Source organism: Myxine glutinosa, chromosome 2, assembly GCF_964187855.1.
Source record: "Myxine glutinosa chromosome 2, kmMyxGlut1.1, whole genome shotgun sequence".
Lineage (NCBI taxonomy): Eukaryota > Metazoa > Chordata > Myxini > Myxiniformes > Myxinidae > Myxine > Myxine glutinosa.
Window position 1 is genome coordinate 102,843,975 of NC_136262.1, and position 24,460 is coordinate 102,868,434.

The 24,460-nt window shown below is 44.2% G+C and overlaps 1 protein-coding gene across 1 annotated transcript in view; it reads right to left on the reverse strand.

The window, feature by feature from the left end:
- Positions 1-1,759: 1,759 nt before the first annotated feature.
- The window catches only part of LOC137421506 (molybdopterin synthase catalytic subunit-like), a 39,224-nt gene continuing 16,523 nt past the window's right edge, over positions 1,760-24,460 (reverse strand). The window contains exons 2-5 of the mRNA XM_068107631.2: positions 16,528-16,681; positions 8,117-8,240; positions 4,759-4,824; positions 1,760-1,874 (exon numbers count right to left, since the gene is read on the reverse strand). Coding sequence (XP_067963732.1) covers positions 1,869-1,874; positions 4,759-4,824; positions 8,117-8,240; positions 16,528-16,681 — 350 coding nt within the window. The 3' untranslated portion in view covers positions 1,760-1,868. The remainder of the gene's footprint in view (positions 1,875-4,758; positions 4,825-8,116; positions 8,241-16,527; positions 16,682-24,460) is intronic.

Below are 24,460 nucleotides of genomic sequence, written 5' to 3' on the forward strand. Positions count from 1 at the left end.
TACTCCCCGTCCTCTACTTCCTTCAACATTCATTTCCATCACTCTTCTCACCCAGTCACTTTCATCCTTCCTCAACACATGACCAAACCATCTCAACCTGTTCCTCTTCACAGCATCAATCACAGGCTCTATTCCCATCATCTTTCGCAATTCATCATTTGTCTTCCTCTCTCTCAACGATACTCCACACATCCACCGAACCATTCGCATTTCCACCCTTTCCAGCCTTCGTTGCTGCTCTACGTTCATTACCCATGTCTCACTCCCATTAATCATAACACTTCTCACACATGCAGCATACACCTTTCCCTTCAGCTTCAACGACACTCCCCTCCTCATCAGCACGCCACTCAGTTCCCGAAACTTCTTCCATGCACATCTCACTCTAGCAACCGTTGCGGAGTCTGATCCACCTTCTCCATTCAGCATGTCTCCTAGGTAACAAAATGTTTTCACACTGCCATCTGCCAATGTCGAATTGATTCGACTTTGGTGAAGATCAGGATCCGGATATGAGAATTGTTTAATTTTTTCAAGTGATTCTTGGATCACCTTTGATAAGTGGGGCCAAAAACGATATTAAAAAAAACCACCTTTAGAGGCCATTTTTCCCCGCAAGCGGGGGTTGGCCTTTTTCGGGAACCGTGGTTGTTGTTGTTTTTCGGTCCCCTTTTTGAAGCAATGTTTTACGGCCGGATGCCCTTCCTGATGCCGACCCTTTTTGCCGCCTTTAACGACAAACACATACACTATGATAACGGCCAAAAACGATATACAGCATGATATTTCAAAAAGTTGTAGGTGGATTATGACAAAATTTGGTGGATGAGTTGGGTAGGTGACAAGAACAAGCCGATTGGACTTTAGTTAAGCTCCGGATGCAGATCCGGCCTTTCAGTGGGATACAAAACAAACTGTTTAGCCTGGTGGAGCTTTATTGAGTACCCGGATGGTTCTCTTGAAGAAGCCCGCGGCACGGAGGCAGCGATTGATCTCCGAGGAGCGACCCAGAGACCCCCCACATCTGGGATGGTGAACCCCCACCTTCACGAAGTCGGGGCCACGACAGAGTTAGAGAGAGAGGGAAAGGCAAGAGGGAAAAGGCCGGTCCATCAGGACCAATCGGCACTCTGACAGTGACAACAATGCCCTGATGAATCCGGGCAGCAGTGAATAATAGGGAAGATTTGTCCCCCGACTTGCGTTTGGGGGTACAACCACCACAAAGAGGTATCGCCAATAGATGTCCAGGATGACAGTTTGTAGCTGTGCTGAAATTTGAATCCAGGTCAGATGGCTCAGAGGCTAGTGTGCCTACAAGAATCGAAAATACCTCACTACTAGTAGTAATTCTTAAATGGCACCACTTACTCCCAGCTCCTTCTGGGTTTGGTCATGTAACGTTTTCGACCCAAGTTTTTCACTGGCTGGCCAGGCCTGACATTAGACCGAGGGTGGCAGGAATTTGAAATTTGGCCATGGTGTCGGTGATGTTACCTACCATCCACCAACAAGCACTGGCAGACGGGTCCTCGGTCTTAACGTCCCTTTGATGTACGCGTAGGCATTGATGCCTCGCCCTGAATGCGGTCACCTGGAATACAGTTTATAGCTGGACCAAGACTTAAACCCATACTAGACAACTCAAAGATGAGTGGCCATACCTCAAAGCTACCTGCCAGCTGGTAAACTATAATGCATTGACACCAAATAAATCGATTCAGCCACATGACAAGTACATTCAGGGTCGTAAAACACATTGATGACACAATATTTTATTGTCCTTCCATTACAAGAAATCCAAATTAATAATAAAGGTGATCTCCATTGGCAAGGTGAGTTTCTTTTGTTGAAAACGCAAAAGTTTTTCATTCCTGAGAAAGACATAAAACCATAAGCGTAACCATTGTAATTAAATAAAGATATTTTGCTGTATTGCTGAGTGAGCGATGTGAACTGTCAGTTCAAACTCTCATTATGTGACATCCTTGCTCTTTTCCTTTATGGAATTATATAGCCGGAAAATAAGGACGAGTGTTGAGATAAAGATTGGCGAAGAGTGACAGCGGTTTAGAAAGGGTAGAAGGATGATGGATGGGATGTTCGTGCTGAGACAGCTGGTAGAGAAGAGGTTTGCAGGTGCAAGGTGAAATGGCATTGGCATTTGTGGACCTGGAGAAGGACTATGACACTGTCCCGAAAGAGACGGTGATGGTGAGACAGATGGATGGGAGTGCCGGAAGCAAAGTACAAGGGATGTACAAGGGAGTGAAGGGAAGAGTTTGAATTGACCGAGGTGTCGGAGGAGTTCAGCGTGAACATCGGTTTGAGGCGGATGTTCACGATGATCTGGCTGTTGTGGCGGGGAGTAAGCGGGAGATGCAGGAAGTACTGGGGGAGTGGAAGGAGGCATTCAGGAAACATGGACTGAAAATGAGTAGGGACAAGACTATGGTGATGTGGGTCGGGCAGCAGAGAATATAAATGAATATCTGAGGGGAAGGAGATTAGACAAGGAACTAGGTTTGCGTATGCAATGCCTTCACAAAGTATTCACACCCCTTGACTTTTTCACATTTTGTTGTGTTACAGCCTGAATTTAAAAATGATTAAAGTGAGATAGTTTTATCACCGAACTACACATAATGTATAGTATAAGAGGAGCCATTTGTCTGGCTGTCTGGGTATCGCCATTTTTCTCAGAGATGGCCGAGCGGATCTTCGTCAAACAGCCCTCTCCCTTCCACAGATCTCCCGATGCCCCTGTTCTCCACTGGTGTTGTTTCCGTCTCTCTCCCCCTATGAGTTACCTCTCCCCCTATAGTTAATTATATGTTCTATATGTTAGCTGTTACATGAGACTCGAATGAGTATGGGAAAAAAAACTTTCAGAGGTTCATCAGTGAGTGCCGGGGAGTGTTTTCGGCAAAAAAAAATCTTTTTAATTATGAAAAGACAAGTTAGATTTTTTTTTTTTGTGTTTTTTTTTTAAATCGTTCTATGGTACCTGAGCCTTTGTAGCTACGTGAAAGGTCATATCAAATTATCCCAGATTAGTAGTGTACGGGTGTGTGTGTGTGTGTGTGTGTGTGTGTGTGTGTGTGTGTGCGTGTGTGTGTGTGTGTGTGTGTGTGTGTGTGTGTTATTATAATATTAAATGTGAATTTTCCTTAGTGGATGCAGGGAAGTGATTCAGGCACCCACAAAACAGAAATAATAATAATAATAATAGTTCTTCAAAATGCCAACACGATTACAACATCACCGGGCAATGCCGGGTACTCCTGCTAGTACCCCCATAATGACAAAGTGAAAACATAACGTTTTGAAATTTTTACAAATTCATTGAAAATGAAATACAGAACTACCTAATTTACTCAAGTGTTAAGACCCCTGAGTCAATACTTCATAGAAGCGCCTTTGGCAGGGATTACAGCTTCGAGTCTTCTTCGGTATGTCTGTATAAGCTTTGCCCATCTGGATTTGGGGAGTTTCTCCTATTCTTCCTTGTAGGTTTGCTCAAGCTCTGTCAAGTTGGATGGGGAGCGTCGGCGAACAGCAATCTTTCAGTCTTTCCACAGATTTATCAATGGGATTCAAATCGGGGCTTTGGCTGGGACTTTCACGTTCTTGTTCTGAATCCATTCCAGTGTTGCTTTGGCTACATGCTTGGGGTCATTGTCCTGTTGGAACGTAAATCTTCGCCACAGTCGAAGGTCTTTTGCACTCTGAAGCAGGTTCCCCTCAAAGATTTGCCTGTATTTGGCTCCATTCATTGTTCCCTCTATCTTTACAAGTCTCCCAGCCCCTGTCACTGAAAGCATCCCCATAGCATGATGCTGCCACCACACCAGCATGTTTCAAGGTAGGGATGGTGTTAGATGGGTGATGAACTTTGCCTCTTGCTCTCAGTCTTTCACGTGCCATTTTTGCAAACTCCAGGTGTGCCGTCATGTGCCTTTTTCCTCAGGAGTGGCTTCCATCTGGCCACTATCCCATAAAGACTAGATTTGTGAAGTGCTGTAGAGACTGTTGTCCTTCCGGCAGGCTTTCCCATCTCAGCCAAGGAACTCTGTAGTTATGTCAGATTGGTCAATGGGTTCTTGGTCACCTCCCTGACCAAGGTCCTTCTTACCCAGTAGCTCTAGAAAGAGTCTGGGTAGTTCCATATTTCCTTTACATTTCCTAATGATGGAACTCACTGTGCTTTTAATAACTTTCAACACTCTAGAAATTGTTTTATACTCTTCCCCAGATCTATTCCTCCTCACAATTCCATCTCGTAGTACTAAGGACAGTTCCTTTGACTTCATGGTCGAGTTTCTGCTCTGACATGCACTGTCTACTGTGGGACCTACTTATATAGAAAGGTGTTTCTTTCTAAATCATGTCCAATCAATTGACTTGGCCACAGGTGGACTCCAATCAAGTTGTAGAGACATATCAAGGATGATCAAAGGAAATTGGATGCACCTGAGCTCAATTTGGAGTGTCAGGGCAAAGGGGTTGAATACTTGACAAGATATTTCAGCTTTTCATTTTTAATTAATTTGTGAAAATTTCTGAAACAAAATTCCACTTTGACATTATGGGGTATTATGTGTAGATCAGTGACAAAAAAAAATCTCAATTTAATCCATTTTAAATTCAGGCTGTAACACAATAAAATGTGAAAAAAGTGAAGGGGTGTGAATACTTTCTGAAGGCACTGTAGGTGTGCTCCCTCAACATTGATTACATCAAAACAGCTTTTCTCACTTTAGTTTTGCTCCATGAACATTCCTTATTCTCTTTCCACATGCATTGTCCCTTCTCATACACCTCCTGCAGAAATAGAAGAAAAAAAAGAAAGAATTAGAAACGCCACGAAGCACAACATTCAACAAGCAAAGTTAATGAAATGTACATCAAGTGAAATGTACAACCTGGTTTATATCACTTATCATGTAAATTTTAATTGAAAACTAGTTACACACAGAATGGCATGTAGGTTTTTAAAAGGTGTTCCTTACATCACAGTGGAGAAAAAAATGATGTGGTCAATAAGAGTAAGTGGAAATTTAAAAACACTGGATCAACTAAAACCAGAAAAACCTTTTTACTCTGCGTGGATCATCTGCACTCCGGCAGAGTGAGGGAAGGATCTGATATGAAAATGGTGTACTCTTTTATCATCTAGAAATGGCAGAAACTAACCTCCCCTTTGTTGAAAGACATTGGGGGTCTTTGTCATCCACCAGCAATTGATGCAAGCAGAGGGATCTCAAATTAACGTCCATCCAAGGGATGGTGCACTCATTGATACAATGTCCTACCTGGGAAACATCAATCTGAAAGATTATAATCAAGTCGAGATCCTGTCCAACTAAGTTGCAATATATCTAATGTATAAAATCACAATGTCCGTTTGTGTGTTTGTACAGATGTCTGTCCCCCTTCATAAGGGTAGGTTTTAAAGACCAATCTTTTAACACGAATGTGTGTTCACTGTGGTCTATTTTTGAGGGCAAAACAAACTCGAAAAACATTTTTCATAAAAGAGTAATTATGTCTCTTGTATTGGAATTGTAGACGGCGGCTTGCAAAACGAGCCTTAAGGGCGGTGTACAGAAACGTAAAAAAAAAAAAAAAAAGAAGGCGCAAGGAGGTGAAATTCGCTGCATGTAATGTGCAATGTGCGCAGAGTCAAATGAGTGTTCATTTACATCCCTATAAAAAAAAAAACCACCTTTAGAGGCCATTTTTCCCCGCAAGCGGGGGTTGGCCTTTTTCGGGGACCGTGGTTGTTGTTGTTTTTTGGTCCCCTTTTTGAAGCAATGTTTTACGGCCTGATGCCCTTCCTGCCGCCAACCCTTTTTGTCGCCTTTTTACGACAAACAGGGATGTCTATGACAGACATCCCTATGATGTCTAATAAATAAAGAAGATAGAAGCACACCTGACACTAGGCTGAGACTTGACTTTGGCACACTCACGAGGCTGCACCTTCGAACAAACTGTTCCAACCTATCATGTTTCACAGGCTTTTTCTAGTATGTGTATATAAATATACTGTATATACATATATATATATATATATATATATATATATATATATATATATACATATATATATCTATATATATATACATATATATATATATATATATATATATATATATATATATATATATATATATATATATATATATATATATATACACACACACACAGACTTGCCATTTAATATGGAATTTTTTTTTTGTGGGGGTGAACTTACTTTTCAAGATGTCTAAGAACCAAAAGTTCATTGGAATTATGTTGAAATTATTCTAGATTTTGTTAATGTGACCTTTAAAAGAAACAAAAACCACATTTGACATTTCGAAGCAAATAAATTGATCCTTGAAAGTGATGTAAACTGATATCGAACTCAATTCACGGACAGTACTGTGTTAAACTTCTGTACGTTTTCCAGAAGTATCTCTTTATTTTGCACATTAGCCAAAAAAAATTCAACAAAAACAAAACCTAAATTATGATTGGGATTACAGACAGTAAAATTACAGTTCAGTACTTCGTGTAACCCCCACGAGCATTCAGGAGAGCACGGACACGTCGAGGCATGCTGTTCACGAGATTTTCCAGGGTTTGGACAGGAATCGCTTGCCATGCAGTGACAATAGCCTGCTGCAATTCACGCACAGAGGTCGGCTGCTGGTCCAAGTTGTCGATTTGACGCGTTAATTCTGCCCACAAGTTCTCTATCGGATTCATATCCGGGGACATGGCAGGCCACGCAATATGCTCCACACCACGGTCAGCAAGAAAGTGTTGGATCATGCGAGCACGATGAGGCCGTGCATTGTCATCTTGGAAGACAGTTTCCTCGAAAGGCTGCACGAGCAAATGGAAGCAATGTTTCTTCCAGAATGGCCCTGTACCTGAACTGGTTCAGGTTTCCATTCAGAACAACCAGGTCAGTTTTGCCCCCTGCATGAAAAGCAGCCCAAACGGTCACCCCACCACCTCCAGCTTGGACTCTTGGCACTATATAATCTTCGTTGTGGGCTTCATGCACTTGTCTGCGCACTCGGACGCGGCCATCTTGACGATAGACCAGAAATCTAGACTCGTCACTGAAGGTCACGTGATTCCAGTTTCCTGGCTGCCATTGACGGTGCTCTCTGGCCCACTGCAATCGGCGCTGGCTGTGTTGTCTGGTCAGGCGTGGCTTTCTCAGGGGACGCCTGGCACGATAGCCTGCCTGAACCAGTCGTTGGTTGACTCGCCTTCTGGATACAGGCACATTTGTCAGTTGCTGCCACTCAGCCCTAAGCCGATTAGCTGACTTGGTACGGCCATTGCGGACTAATCGGTGCAGCTGGCGATCATCTCTCCTTGTGGTTCTGCGTGGACGTCCTGGCCTCGGTATTGGAGTAGGGACACCCCTCTGAGCATTTCGTTTCAGGATCGTTGACACCTGACCTTGAGTGATGCCATACTGCCGAGCAATAGCACGCTGTTTCATGCCAGAATTTCGTAAAGCCACCACTCCATGACAAACAGCATTGTCAAGTTGACGGACCATCTCCAGAGGAAGCGGCAATAACTTTTGTAGACGTGCAGCAGTTGTTTTCCACTAACACAGAACGCAACAACCCTTATATACCCGACTGTGAAGCCAATCGTCAAATGTACCTGTCCTTACATTTTGTCACGCCACCTGTGATGTAATCCTGTTATTGACTTCTTGCTGCGAAAGACAATCAGTGACATGGTTCTTTCAACAAAGACATCACCGAAGCATAAAAGAAACTCACCAGATTGATATAGTGAGTTCAGAAATAAACCTAAGTCAAGAAAAAAAAATATTCCATATTAAATGCCAAGTCTGTATATACAAACGTTAATTATGATCAGCAAAGGTGCATGTTATTTATCATTCTCTCCTCCCACTTTGAAGGTTATCCACCAGATAATTAAGAGCTAATCAATTTTTCAAAGGGTGAATAACTGCTCCTCCAGCTTAAGAAGAAATAAATAAATAAATGATTGACTTGAGCAACATTTATTATGAATTCATAGTGATTGCCTAGGAAACGGGTCCAGAAGGTCTACTCCAGAAGCCAGGAACCTTTTTCCAAATGGGTACGGTCGCTTTGAGAGTGTCGATCAAGAAGGCCGTCGCTTTGAAAGCAGCTTGGCGGTGTGGTGCTGCTACGGCAATCACAACACTGGCTTCGGCAATTGGAACAACACTGCAAGAAAGTGGATAAAAAGGTATACATTAGTCGTTCTCCTCTCATACACTCGACAGGGCACCAACCTTTTCTGCCTGTTGTTCCATGCTCCTCCCCGACCTCCTGGTCTCGGTATACCCCCGAACCCCGGAAGGAGCCACGGCAGAAAATAAATATATTACTCCGTGTCAAAATGAGGATCGAAACCACACCAATGGTTATCAACAAAAAGTATATATTAAAAAATCACACAGGGATAATGATACAACCATGATAGCCAGCCACCATAAAATCAATATCTTAGGATGGTACCATCTGTTAAAGTAATCGAACTCACTGTTCCCAGTACATGAAAGAACCTCTTCAATGTCTCTATAACCTTCAAGCCGAAGTTGATTTGCTCCGGCGATCGTTGGAACAATGTCCGATCAAGAGCAATCGAGGCGTAGACGGTCGAAGCGACACAGAAGTCACGTGGTCCAAAACCCAGCAAACTCGCGGTAGAATGGAAAATCTCCAAAGACGCGCGCCGACGTACACGTTTGCCGTTCAATCAGCAGATCGCCGTGTACTCCTCAAACGCCGCTTTATTGCACAGCTGTCCCCGGCAAACCACCGGAGGATAAGCCCAGCCGACGCGACAAAAACCTTTTCCGATGAAGGCAGCGCGCGGGGCGAAATGGCGGACGGCTCTCGCTCGAGCCGGAGCTTCTAGGCAAGGATTCTCCGGAATCTCAATGCCGATACCCGACTACGCAGGCTCCACAATACTCCAGCGATATCACCAATCGCCTGAGATTCTTTTCACGGACTCAAAGTTCCCTCGACGCCGTTCGCTCGACCACGCTCGCAACGGAGCTTCAAGACACGTTTCTTCTTCGACCTTTTCCTCACGACCTCCTCTTCTTCGCTCGTCGTTTTCCGGTGCACGATTTCCTGTATCATTTTAAGTTAACCTTTTTAACTTTAGATAGCTGTTCCTGAATAATAAACCTTTTGAGAATAATAATAATACATAATATCAGAAACATGTCCCGTGGGTGAAAACCACAACAGCGGAAGTGACGAATCAGTAACACTTCCCCCCCCCCCCCCCCTCAAGAAAGAAAGTTTGAACATACCGAAAACTTTCTTTGCATGCAAACTCTTTAAACAAACAAGAATAAACTCACAACCCAAATCACCAATTCCCGTGAGCAGCAATTATCAACATCTCAAAAATAAAGCAACAAAATTTCACACAACCCACAGAGATTTCCAAAGTTAATTGACTCTGGACAAAGCGTCAGCCATGACATTGTCCCTGCCCTTTACAGGTTCAATTTCCCAGTTGGACTCCTGCAAAGCCAAACTCCATCTCATCCCCCTCTGATTTTATTTTTCGTTTCTTTTGAATGAAGGTTAAGGGGTAGTAATCAAAATCCAAAGTCAAGCAAATCTACAACACTTTTCCCGGGAGGCCGAGCTGAAAGCCAGGTTCCATGGTGGTTGGGCGGTGAGGCCTGGAAGTATTCACTACATGGACGCCTTTAGGAACGTGGAGTTCATGGTTAGTCCGTGCAGGAAAGTCCACTACGTGGACGCCTTTAGGAACATGGAGTTCACGGTTAATCCGTGTAGGGAAGTTCACTGCATGGACGCCTTTAGGAACGTGGCGTTCACGGTTAATCCGTGTAGGAATCTTGGCTCGGCGGCTTCGCAGCATTCAGTGCTTCAACTTTTCCGAACTTTCACAATAATTACGATGGGACCGCTTGTCACTGTAGTCACATGAATAGCGGTCTCCTTCTCGGCCACTACTCTAATAATCCTTCCTTCGGGAGCTGCCATAACTCTGGGAGCCTCCATAATAATATCGATTGCGGCCACCACCAACACTACTCCTCCATTGTCCTCTTCTGTAGCCCCCACGACACCTATGAAATGCCTTCCCTACTGTTATGGTCCGACCCTCCAACTCCTTGCTATTCAGATCCTTTTTTGCATCTCTGGCGTCCTTTGAGTTTTCAAACGTGACAAAGCCAAACCCTCTTGACTTTTGTGTCTCCCTGTCTTTTATCAGCAGCACTTCCAAAAGCGATCCATATTTGCTGAAAACAGAGGTCAGAACTTCTTTCTTTGTTTTGAAGTTCAATCCACCTACAAATAACTTGTCAAATTTGTCGCCATCCCTAACTGGTGCGGTGTTATTGTCCTTGCTGGGCTTTTTACCAACCATCGGGTTACCATAAACTTGACCACCGGCCAAATCATTCCCGATAACCAAAGATACTACCTCTACAGGAAGAGTGGCTTGTAAACCTACGGTGACCGGTCCTGACACCAAATCAGACTCCAAATGGATGACATGAAGTGGAGCTCTAACACAGCCACCAACCCCCTGTAAACGAACACTATCACCAGTTGCCGTCTCCTCTGACACTGGCAAAATGCCTTCAAGCATCAAAGACTGATGTGCTCCTGTGTCCCTCAAGACCCTAACCGGTTTCTGGTTAGTCGAGTCTCCATCCAAGGACACAAACCCCTCTGAAATAAATGGTTGGTAACCGTTTTGAGGGCGATTCTTCACATTTGCCATTGCATTCGGAGTTGTACTAGTCGAACTCCGCTCCTGATTTTCCTTTCCCAGAGCATAACAGTGGGACATCAAGTGTCCAGGTTTATGGCAAAAAGCGCAAGTAGGCCCGGAGGAGAACCTCGTGGTCTGCCTCGAGCTCCCCGGAGGATACGTCTGCCTTGGAACTGTTGTCTTCTGATTTCTTGAAGTCGTGGTATCAGAGTGGTCCTCATAGTCATCTCGAGGCCGCCCCCATGAATTTTCGTTCTCCGCCCCTGATGTACCATAGCTCCCCTGGCTAGGTCTCGGCGAGAAGTAGGCTTGTGGAACCCCATCCTGTGGGTTAAGGCATAGTCATCTGCCATGGTTGCTGCCTCATACAGCTTTGGTACTTTCCTTTCCTCCAGATGAACTTTAATGTCCTCGTGGACACACTGTTGGAATTCCTCCACCAGGATCAATTGTCGCAATAGTTCGAAGTCTTTCGCAACCCCTTTTGAATCACACCACCTATCAAACATGGTTTCTTTCATTCTGGCAAACTCCACATGGGTCTCACTCTCCCTCTTCCTGGCATTCCGGAATTTTTGTCGGTAAGCTTCCGGGACCAATTCATGGGCTTTGAGAATGTTTTTCTTCAATACCTCATAATCTGCACATTGGTCAATCGGTAAAGCCCGAATAAATATCTTGAGCTTTACCCACCAGAACACTTTGCACTAATATGGTCCAGGACTCCTCAGGCCAGTTTAGCAGTTGAGCCACCTTCTCAAAGTGTGAAAAAAAATTGGCTACCTCCTTTTCATTGAAGGATGGAACCAGCCTCACCTGTCTGCCAACATCCCAGGTGTTCTGACTAGGTGTCGAACCAGTCGGCATGGATGGTACCTCTCCCCGTTCTTTCATTACATCCAGCTCCTCGAGTCTAATTTCCTGCTGGAGCGCCATTTCACGGTCCTTTAACTCCCTGTCGGCTTTTCTCTCCTCTCCTTCGAGTTCCCTTGCAGCTCTCCTTTCCTCTGCTTTTTTCTCTTCTAACCTTTCCTGGAGTTCTCTTTCAACTCTCCTTTCCTCTGCTCTTTCTTGTGCTTTTTTCTCTTCTAACCTTTCCTGGAGTTCTCTTTCCTGTACGGCTCTTTCCTTTTCTGCTTTCCTTTCCTCTGCTCTTTCTTGTGCTTTTTTCTCTTCTAACCTTTCCTGGCTCTGCAATTGCAACTCCAGTTTCCAGAGCTCCACATCTTCTGGTTCCTCGGGTAACCAATCCCAGGCTATCTCTTCCCATGTTCCTAAATCCACCATAGATTGTATCACCACTGTCTGCATCTCTGCCTTCCTCATATTAGTTTGGACCTCCAAGCTAAAATGTTTGGCCAATTTCAAGAGGTCCGATTTTACTAACGCTCTGAACTGTGCTTCACGAGGGGTCACTGCAAACTTCTCTGCATCAAACTCAATGGTGACTATTGTTAACACATGTTAACCTTCGCACAAGAAATGTAAAAAAATAAATATATATATTGTTATGGATCTCAGAGACGGCACTCCCCTTAGCAAGGGGGGCGGGGGGGTTAATCCCCTTGGTCTGTTAAGCTGGCCGTCTCTAGTCCTGGTACTTATAACACTCCTTTGCGGGGTGAAATTGGTCAGGGTTATTGGTCAAGGTGTTCTCCCGAATACCTTTACCAATCCCTCCACAAAGCAGGGAGCCAAGTACCGCTCGAACCACGGACAAGATGGTATTTGCCGAGCGGTTTAGCAATCCGCGATTCGAGCCGTTAGCAATCGACTAACCCGATTCTGAGCGTTGGCCAAATTGTGCCACAGGTACCAATGGGGAAAAGACTAAAGCGACCGGATGAGAGGAAGCCAAAGAACCAAAAAGGGTAAAGGAAGAACACAGGTTTATTTCAATACTAAAAGAGGAAACGAAAGAAGGGCATTTACAAGTAGGACAAAAGCAGATACACAGGGCAAACCTTAAAACAGTCTAAATTATCAACGCCCAGGACAAACACACAGACTTACACGAAAGGGGAATAGCAGCCAGGAATGACTGGAAGGAATGAAAAGGCCCAGGCAGACGGTAGGCGTCGAGGTCCGGCTCCAGGAGTCGACTCGCGTCGTGGCGGGAAAACCCTGGCAGGCAGCGAGCGCGTATCGTTGACCGCGAGCGGACGTTGCATATAGCGGTGGGACTGGGATGCTCCGTATGTAATAAATGGCTCGTGCCAACGCGCTCTCTCTTGAACGAGATGGGGGAGATGCCAGTTCGTAGCGCACTCCAGCTCCTTCTCCTCTCATCTGTACCTTCTCACTCGTCTCTCTCAAGCAGTCCCTCGCAGCCGCTTTTATTGCTCGTGTAGGAATCAAGCCGCCGGCTCCGATGACACGCCTACCGGTTGGCTCACCGCGGCGCTGGTTGGCCGGCAAAGGGCTCGCTGACTCCACCTCTGATGATGCGTCGACGTGCCACACCCTGTTCTTGTGGCACCGCCCCCTTCTTCCTCCGCTTGACCAATGCAACGCTTGGCTTATGGCGGCGTGGTGCTAACAAAAACAGCCCAATGCAATGGCGGCAAACGCGGCTGGCAAGCGAAGTATCACAATTTGGAGAGGGAGAGCGCAAAATGGACGGAAGGGGGCCTATCTTATTTGATTAATGCAACGCAGATTCAACTATTGGGAACAGATCCTTAACTGAAACACATAATAATGAAATAACTACGGAGAGGTCCTATGGTTCGCTACGTGTTGTACATGGACTAACTAGGGTGTGATCTTTAACAAGCCAATTGATGGGGATATTTACAGGGGAACATTTAAAAGGGAAACATTTACTAAAATTTACTCGTGAAGGTTCTAAAAACCGTAACAATATACAGACTTGGCATTTAATATGGAAACTTTTTTTTTTCTTGACTTGGGTTTACTTTCTGAACTCAGTGTATCAATCTGGTAAGTTTCTTTTACGCTTTGGTGATTTATTTGTTAAAAGAACCATGTCACTGATTGTCTGTCACAGCAAGAGGTCAATAACAGGATTATATCACAGGTGGCGTGACAAAATGTACGGACAGGTACATTTGACTATTGGCTTCACAATCGGGTATATAAGGGTTGTTGCGTTCTGTAATAGTGGAAAACAACTGCTGCACGTCTACAAAAGTTATTGCCGCTTCCTCTGGAGATGGTCTGTCAACTCGACAATGCTGTTTGTCATGGAGTGGTGGCTTTACGAAATTCCGGCATGAAACAGCATGCTATTGTTCGGCAGTATGGCATCACTCAGGGTCAGGTGTCAAAGATCCTGAAACGAAATGCTCAGAGGGGTGTTCCTACTCCAATACCGAGGCCAGGACGTCACCGCAGAACCACAGGGAGGGATGATCGCCAGCTGCACCGGTTAGTCCGCAATGGCCGTACCAAGTCAGCTAATCGGCTTAGGGCTGAGTGCCGAGTAGCAGCAACTGACAAATGTGCCTGTATCCAGAAGGCTCGTCAACCAACGACTGGTTCAAGCAGGCTATCAGGCCAAGCGTCCCCTGACAAAGCCACGCCTGACCAGACGACACCGCCAGCGCAGATTGCAGTGGGCCACAGAGCACCGTCAATGGCAGCCAGGACACTGGAATCACGTGATCTTCAGTGACGAGTCTAGATTTCTGGTCTATCATCAAGATGGCCGCGTCAGAGTGCGCAGACAAGTGCATGAAGCCTACAATGAAGATTGTACAGTGCCAAGAGTCCAAGCTGGAGGTGGTGGGGTGACCGTTTGGGCTGCTTTTCATGCAGGTGGCAAAACTGACCTGGTTGTTCTGAATGGAAACCTGAACCAGTTCAAGTACAGGGCCATTCTGGAAGAAACATTGCTTCCATTTGCTTGTGCAGCCTTTCGAGGAAACTTTGTCTTCCAAGATGACAATGCATGGCCTCATCGTGCTCGCATGATCCAACACTTTCTTGCTGACCGTGGTGTGGAGCATATTGCGTGGCCTGCCATGTCCCCGGATATGAATCCGATAGAGAACTTGTGGGCAGAATTAACGCGTCAAATCGACAACTTGGATCAGCAGCCCACCTCTGTGCGTGAATTACAGCAGGCTATTGTCACTGCATGGCAAGCGATTCCTGTCCAAACCTTGGCAAATATCATGAACAGCATGCCTCAACGTGTCCCTGCTCTCCTGAATGCTCGTGGGGGTTACACGAAGTACTGAACTGTCATTTTACTGTCCGTAATCCCAGTCGTAATTTAACTTTTGTTTTTGTTAAAAAATTTTTTGGCTAATGTGCAAAATAAAGAGATACTTCTGGAAAATGTACAGAAGTTTAACACAGTACTGTCCGTGAATTGAGTTCGATATCAGTTTACATCACTTTCAAGGATCAATTTATTTGCTTCGAAATGTCAAATGTGGTTTTTGTTTCTTTTAAAGGTCACATTAACAAAATCTAGAATAATTTCAACGTAATTCCAATTAACATTTGGTTCTAAGTCATCTTGAAAAGTAAGTTCTCCCCCACAAAAAAAGATTCCATATTAAATGCCAAGTCTGTATATATATTGTTTTTTTTTTTTGGTTTTTGAATTTTTTTGGGGAATGTTGGAAAAAGTTCCAAATTTGGGAATTCTGGGAATGTTAGGGAATTCTTTCCCGGACTAAATTTAGAGGATTTTTAGATCCCGGACGAGCCCCCAATTTCTGTTACGTGCTCCTCCCCGACCCCCTGGTCTCGGTATACCCCCGAACCCCGGGAGGAGCCACGGCAGAAAAGAAATATATTACTCCGTGTCAAAATCAGGATCGAAACCACACCAATGGTTATCAACAAAAAGAATATATTAAAAATCACACAGGGATAATGATACAACCATGATAGCCAGCCACCATACAATCAATATCTTAGGATGGTACCATCTGTTAAAGTAATTGAACTCACTGTTCCCAGTACATGAAAGAACCTCTTCAATGTCTCTATAACCTTCAAGCCGAAGTTGATTCGCTCCGGCGATCGTTGGAACAATGTCCGATCAAGAGCAATCGAGGCGTAGACGGTCGAAGCGACACAGAAGTCACGTGGTCCAACACCCAGCAAACTCGCGGTAGAATGGAAAATCTCCAAAGACGCACGCCGACGTACACGTTTGCCATTCAATCAGCGGATCGCCATGTACTCCTCAAACGCCGCTTTATTGCACAGCCGTCCCCGGCAAACCACCGGAGGATAAGCCCAGCCGACGCGACAAAAACCTTTTCCGATGAAGGCAGCGCGCGGGGCGAAATGGCGGACGGCTCTCGCTCGAGCCGGAGCTTCTAGGCAAGGATTCTCCGGAATCTCAATGCCGATACCCGACTACGCAGGCTCCACAATACTCCAGCGATATCACCAATCGCCTGAGATTCTTTTCACGGACTCAAAGTTCCCTCGACGCCGTTCGCTCGACCACGCTCGCAACGGAGCTTCAAGACACGTTTCTTCTTCGACCTTTTCCTCACGACCTCCTCTTCTTCGCTCGTCGTTTTCCGGTGCACGATTTCCTGTATCATTTAAAGTTAACCTTTTTAACTTTAGATAGCTGTTCCTGAATAATAAACCTTTTGAGAATAATAATAATACATAATATCAGAAACATGTCCAGTGGGTGAAAACCACAACAGCGGAAGTGACGAATCCGTAACTGTGGAAAATATGCATGCCAAAAGAATAATAAAAAAAGAGTGGTGTCTGTCAGGTGCGCTGGATTACCCAAGGCGGTGAAGCACGGCAATGCCTCCCACAGAAGGCCAAATACATCGTGCTCTGACACAGATCTTCTTCATCTCAGCTTGGGCCATTGATTCATAGGATTCATACTCCAGTCTGACAACCCCGCGCCCCTCAAAATTATCTCGGGTCATACCTGCATAAACGCACATTGAAGCACTTAAGGTAAATGTAATCATTTTCATTTTACACTTAGAATAAGCATTTTGGGTTACATTTGGAACTCGCATTCTATATCTCCGTTATCGATGTCAAACCTTGTCCTTTCTGCACATTTGGCATTTCCAAATGCATATTGTGAAACAAAACTTCATTTACTAAATTTATGTTAACCCTTCAACAAATTTCCATAGCAACATCATTCAGCTTTTGAGAATTTTGGCTTCTTCGGCCTTTTGAGACATCGGATGTACATTTCACACAGTTAGCTGTTGACACGACTGGGCTGCTTCCACAGAAAATACTGGGAAATTGAACAATGCTCATCTTCAGATGGAACTTTTGCAGTGTGCAGCCTCCTCACTCTCTGCAGACCTGGACAAAATCAGACTGGTCAAACAAGTGGAACATGTCTTTCAATCCTGACAAATCTCACACTCTATGTCTCTCCGAAAAGACCGACTGGGCAACCCTCCCATCTACTTTCTCAACAATCCTCTCCAAGAAGTTCTGTCACTCAAGCTTTTGGGTCTCACTATCTGCCATGATCTTTCCTGGGAAAACCACATTTCCAAGCTGGCCTCCAAAGCCAGTCACCGACTGGGCATCCTCCGTCGTGCGAAGTAGCTCAATGGAATACTACTCTCCCCTCTGGGCTGGTGCTCCTGCCTCACACCGAGCTCGGCTTCACGCTGTTGAAACCAAAGCTTTCAGAATCATTGGAATCTCCCACGATGAAGCTAACTCCAAGGGCCTTTGACTCACTCACCGCAGGCAGGTTGGTGGTCTTTCTGTCTTCTACCGACTCCTCTCCAGCCTTGCTCCCCCAGCTCTCTCTGTGCTCTGTCCCGCAAATATTCCTGCAGGTCGCACAAGATCTGCCAGCAACTCTCTTCTGGTTAAACTGCCAAAATCTAGGCTCTCTGCTCACCTTCACTCCTTCATTCCTCTTTTCGCCCGCCTCTGGAACCATCTGCCACACTCTTTTCAATCCAACTCCTCCCTCCAGGTCTTTAAAACAGCTGTTCAACACCATCTCTCATCTTCCACCATCCAAAACCTTGATCTTTTCTGCCCCTGTTAATTCACCCCAGATCCACTTTTCTGAAATACTTTCGGGATTTTGAAATACTTCTTTCCTGGAAGTCCTAGCCATGTCCATGTTATTTTTTACCTGTTATTTTTACCTTATTGCTTGGAGGTAGGGGAGGGTTTTAGGCACCTACAACAAATAGGAAAAAAACAACAAATTGATTTATTCGAAATGCCAACAGAATTATAACATCACCGGGTAATCGTGCTGGCATTCAATAAATGACGAAACCACAAACTAGGATAGCTGCCCAGCAGGCAAGTTGGTTCAAGTCTAATGAATAAACCGCCGCAGGGTCTTCATCCAGGAATGCTCAAGCATTATGCAACCAGTGTTAAGTATCCTCCAAATGTGAGAGGGCATCGCGTGACTGCAATAGGCAGACAGGGAGACCGAACGTCATTTACATCGTCACCTTGTGTGTCAAACCGGGTGTGGTCAGAGGTCGGGGTGAGTGGAGTGATTACACAAATTAAATAATGTCATTAATAAATCAATTTTTGATTTTTTGTTTTTTTGAATAGAAATTAAGAATAGGTCATCAAGAAAACCATGAAGGCATATTAACAACATAAACGTGTATTGACATATACTATGCTGTACTAACCTAAGCTGTGATGTTACATCAAACTCCACCAACGTATACCTCATGGCACCAACTTGTTTTACCATTCCACACATCACCTTAGATGTGAGGGATCTCTGAGTTACTCCCAGGAGATTTCCTTTCCTTTGTTTGATATCCTGAGCATTTGTGTTAATCCAGGAAGTCATTTCCTGTATCGAGTTTTATTCCAACGTTTGATACGAGTGAGACCTCTCTGGACTGGTCGAATGCCATCACTTCAATTTTATCGGCATTACTTGGTTGCCCTATGTTACTGCAGCTTGTTTTGAGTCTTGAGAAGTTCTTGCATTTGTTCAATTTCTTCTGACAATAAAGCTACGTCATCGGCAAAGTTCGAGATCATTAAGAACTTGCGGTTTGACTCTTCTAATATTTCTTCATTCTATTTGTAACCCCAATGGAGCACTATGACAAATAAAGTAAAGGGGCAAGGGTGACTTCCTGTAGTACCCCAGCTAGAATTTTGGGGAAAATCAAAGTAAATGGATTTTTCCTCCCCCAAATTTTTTGAAAGATGATAACCAGCCAGCCAATATGTGTATTTGTGTGTTTCTGTAGTAGCCTGGTGTTGGCTTAGCGGTTAGGGTGCCGGCTTGGGATCCTAGGATCCTGGGTTCGAATCCTGGTCGATCACTGAATTAACACCAGGGGGGTTGATTCAGCCTGTCATCCTTCTGAGGTCGGCAAATTGAGTACCGGTTCACTGCTAATTCCCTGTGTGTCGCAAGAGGCGACTAACAGGGTTGGTGGCAGGAAGGGCATCCGGCCATAAAACATTGCTTCAAAAAAAGGGGACCACGGTGCCAAAAAAGGCCAACCCCTGCTTTGCAGGGAAAAATGTCCTATAAAGTTGGTTCTTGTGTGTTTCTGTAACAATCCTTCCCACCGATTGGTTGGACAGCTGGCCAGACTCCACCCACCCACGTTTTGATCCCAATGAAAAAAATCTTAAGGCTGCCATTTTGGCGCTCTCCACTATGCGAAGGCAAAGACGCCTCGGAGGGTCATAGTCACAATCGCTTATGCACTCCCTATACATTTTCCCTTAATTGTAAAACTCGATGTCCCTGCTCTCAAATGTTGTCTTTGTGTCCTTCCCCCTCTCTCCCCATCTTGTCTACTGCTCCCCTTATTTTGTGTTTTATGTGTCGGTTTGTGTCGGTTTGACTTTTTGTGAGATTAATGCTAGCTCTTTCACGAGCCTCGATCTTGTATACAAAAAAAACAACAAAAAAAAACTACCAAAGTGATAGTTAAACGGATTTTGAGCCGATAGGTGTCACAGCCACGGGCCTTGTAACGATCCGCCTCAGCGATCGAGACAGCGGTCTGTTAACTTACGCGCTGCCCAAATAACTATGTGGCATGCTCTCAATCAGAGATAAAACCCATGTCATTAGAAATTTGTCCGAGGACATTATTTACGTTTTTCGAATTCAAAATCTGCAGTCGATTTTTGCAAAATGATGATGTGGAGTCTCCTCGCGCAATGATGGCGTGTTTGCCATCATTTTGCCTTTCTATGGCTGGTACACACGGGTAAGTGTGTGGTATAGATGGGGGGGGGGGGGGGGAGTGGGGGGTCGCCACTCCTCTCCATCTCTCTGATGGCCGTTGGGGAATTCACCCTCTTCCGCCCGTGCTCTTGGAGTCAACTGGACTCTCATCCACCAGATGTGCAGAGCCATCTGCCATTTTAACCGCATGGCTGCAGACCGTTACCCTGGTAAGGGGGGCTGACAGGTACTACACCTTGCTCACAGGTGACCTGGGGTTATGCAAGGCAGGGGCATCCATCTCCCTGAGTAGTAAGGGCATTTTATGAGATATTTCACAAATCTGTTAACTAAATTGTTACCAAAAAATTTCTTCACCAATATGTTTGTAAAGGTGTGTAATAACATGTGTTAAAATGTTGAAGTTCAACTCCCGTGGGAGACCCAGAAAAAAAGCTGTTGAATTCGGGTACCGAAAAATTATTTTCGAGAATTTTTTTTTTTTTTTAATCGGCCCTTAAGTAACTTATGAGGGGTCAAATAAGGGTTTTTCATGATTCTGAGTTGATTGTTAACATTTATATTTTCACTTTTACATTTACACACAAAGTAGCTTTTATTTCACATACATATATAATACTCAAGAGTTATTTCTCATTCACAATGTCAGAAGTTTCAACAGTCATTGTCTATGTCTTCTTCAGACTCAACATCATGACTGCAGTTTCTGCATGTAATGCCATTACAGACTCCACAGGCCGAGATGCACGTGACCCCATTCTTCTTGCAGCTGCATCGCCGGTTGCTGCAATCTCCATGACAATTACAGCTCGTGAACTGCAATAGCTCCTCAGGAGCCGTGGGGTCCAGTGTTGGAACTGGCTCATACCCATGCACACCTATTGTCCATCCATAGTCACTGGGGTTCAGTTGGCTTTGATCACCCACCCCGCTGCCCAGAGTGTGTCACCTGGAGTGAGGAGTGGCTGATCATGAGCCAGGGAGGAGGAAAGCTCAGCGAGGGGGAGAAACATGATCGCGTTCGTTCCTATCTGTTTCCTGTTCGTAAATGGAATAATCTTTACTTCAGTTCCTCTCAGGATCTTAGCTTTGTCGAGTGCCTTCAACTTCACCCGGGGGAAAGCTGCTGTTGTCTGTGGATCTGGCAAAGGTGGTGCCGGAGAGGTGACTTCGATCCAACCCATTGAGTGAAAGGAAGTGTTTCCGTGAATAGAGACAATGTTTAAATCTATATGGTCTCCAACAAACTGAGTGACTGCATTGTTTGTTTCCCCAACCTTCATAAAGACCACCTGATCATTACTTGACAATTCACTTTCACTGGCTGGCACTTTGGCTGTCATCACTGATTGATCCTCAAGCGCAGCATCAACCGCAACCTCATCATTGATCTGTTCATCGGTTTCCTCCACAATGGTGTCAAGAGTGCCAGAAGTATCTGGAACATCATCTCCACTCCTACTATTAAGGAAGCAGTATTTGTAGTTTTGTGTCTCTGTGTAAGACTCAGTGTATCCCAGCCGGTGGAACTTGTTGAGCATCCATTTTGACCCAAATCTATGATCAAGTTGTATGGCAAGCCCCATTTGGTGTGGCAATACTCCAGACCGAGGTCGACAGGCCTTAATAAAATTCTGCCCCCAAACGGCAACTCTTTCGTCTGTCTTGACAATCGGTCTCAAGAACATCTGAAGGCTTGCAGGAACAAGTGTCAGCTGACTATCGATGTCAGTCATACTGTGTGTGGTGGGGTATGACTTTGGACCTAAATCAATCAAGGCAATATCATTGGATATGAACTTGAGTGCCGTCTTTATGATCTGAGTCTTCTCATCTCCATGGTCAAGATTAGCATGATGCACTCGCAGAATATTGTCGGTGCCATCTTTGAGACAGAGTACATCTGCCCTTCTTTCCTGTGTTGTGAAATACAAGGTGTCTTCGTATTTCTCTAGAAGTTTTATCTTTAGCCAATGCTTTGAATAAGAAAGGCTCTTCTCTGGTGACTGATCAAACTCCTGCAGCTTTTCATGGACTTGGTCCATGTTCATTACCCCATGCTCTAATTCTGAGTCTAACCATTCGCAGAATTCAATAAAAACTGCCTCTCGCTCCTCATCAATACTCCTCTGTCCTCTCTTCCTTTTTCCTTCCTCATCAGTCTTGGACAAACTGTCACCTCTCGCAAACATAAGTTTGCATCGCAAATGGTACAGTGTTTCTTCTGCTACCAAGTCGTTGATCCCTTCCAGGCGTCCAGTGACTTCAGTGCCCCAGTCATCCCCGCGACTCCGTGCTGTCTTCAGCAAGCTTGCCTTCAGTGTATCTGTAGTCAAATTATCTGGCACTCTGTATTTCTTTCTAGCTTGTGCTGGATTATTTTTGTAGAGCTGGGCTGGTTGGTTGCAAAGAATGCATACATCCTTATACAGGAGGTCAACTGACTGTGATCTTCTAGAACTGCAGCCAGTTGATGAACTGAACTCACAAGTAGTGCGTCTTCTCTTCAACTTTGATGACTCTTTCTCTGCCTTTGATGCTTGAGCTGACTTCTTGGTGGTTGCAACAAAGTTGTTGTACAGATCATTTTTACACTTCTGGTGGTACCTCAGTTTTCCTTCCTTTTGAGCCTCCTTCATACGTTCCACAACTAACATTTTCGACAGTTTCTGCTTGTTTCAATAAAGTTGAGTATCCCTTTGGAGTTGCCTGTATGAGCCTTTCAGCTGGTGTATCTGAGCGTGCACAGATGAAGCAATTGAGCACAGGTGGAGTAACGTCTTCATCCATATTGCTAGACTCCATGTCCTGCAAAGTAGAAAATGAGATATATTTAGAAATTATTTTTCCACAAAGGAGTGTGTGGTGAAATATAAATGTTAACAATCAACTCAGAATCATGAAAAACCCTTATTTGACCCCTCATAAGTTACTTAAGGGCCGATTAAAAAAAATAAAAATTCTCGAAAATAATTTTTCGGTACCCGAATTCAACAGCTTTTTTTCTGGGTTTCCCACGGGAGTTGACCTTCAACATTTTAACACATGTTATTACACACCTTTACAAACATATTGATGAAGAAATTTTTTGGTAACAATTTAGTTAACAGATTTTCATATGTTTCCCTTACTAGAGGTATCAGAAGACACCGGCACACCCAAATTTACCAAATGCTATTGTAAGAAAAACATTGAAACCGTGTGCGTGGTTACTTCGAGCTTTTAACAGAGGCTGATTAACAGAGACGCATTTTCACTCCACTGCACATGTGCAGTATCCCTCTGCACCGGCTTGAACGAGAGCGGCCATTGTGTAAAGCGGTACAATTTTCATTGCAAATTTCTTCATAAACTGAGCTGAGGAGTCGCCGTTAAACCCCACGTCATGCATAACGAGTGCAAAGAGACCAGCGACTGCTTCGCCAATCACACCTCACATCAAGAAGCAGCGACAGAGTGTAATCTTAGCGGTGTAGACAGACATTATTTAAAGACATTAGCGTGGTGAAGGAACAGCACAAATTTAACGTATACAAGGAATCGCTGCATCTACTGTACGTTTGATTGTTAAACGTTCTCCGAAAATGATGCTCCTACTGACCCACGAGAGCACGGCTACCTCAAGGCACGGATTCCTGTCATGTGGAGGTCACGTCCTAAGGCTCACATGACTGTCGGTGGGCCAGGACTACATAATCAATTTCTGCACGTAGGGTGGTCTAAGGGGTGGCAAAACGTATTGTATTATCGCACCAGTCTTGCATCTGCACAGTGCGGGAAGTAGCATCGTCTACACTCTACAAGTAGCAAAGCTTTGGTGGTGAGAATGTTCTCCTTGGATGTCATTGGAGAAGGCCTGAAGGCCTTGTATATATATATACAACGCCTGAAGGCCTATATATATATATACACATATATATATATATACATATATATATATATATATATATATATATATATATATATATATATATATATATACATACATATATATACATATATATATACATATATATATACATATATATATATATATATATATATATATATATATATATATATATATATATATATATATATATATATACATATATATATATATATATACATATATATATATATATATATATATACATATATATATATATATACACATATATACATATATATATATACATATATATATATATATACACATATATACATATATATATACATATATACATATATATATATACATATACATATATATATACATATACATACATATATATATACACATATATACATATATATATATATACATATATATATACATATACATACATATACATACTAGCATAAGTACCCGGCATTGCCGGGCGGGGGAGGGGAGGGGAACGGGGGAGGAGGGGAGAAGAGTGGGAGGGGGAGAGGGAGAGGGGAGAAGAGGGGAGGGGGAAAAGGGAGGGGGAGGGGAGAAGGGGAGGGGGTAGGGTGGAGGGGGTAGGGTGGAGGGGGAAGGGAGGGGGAAGGGGA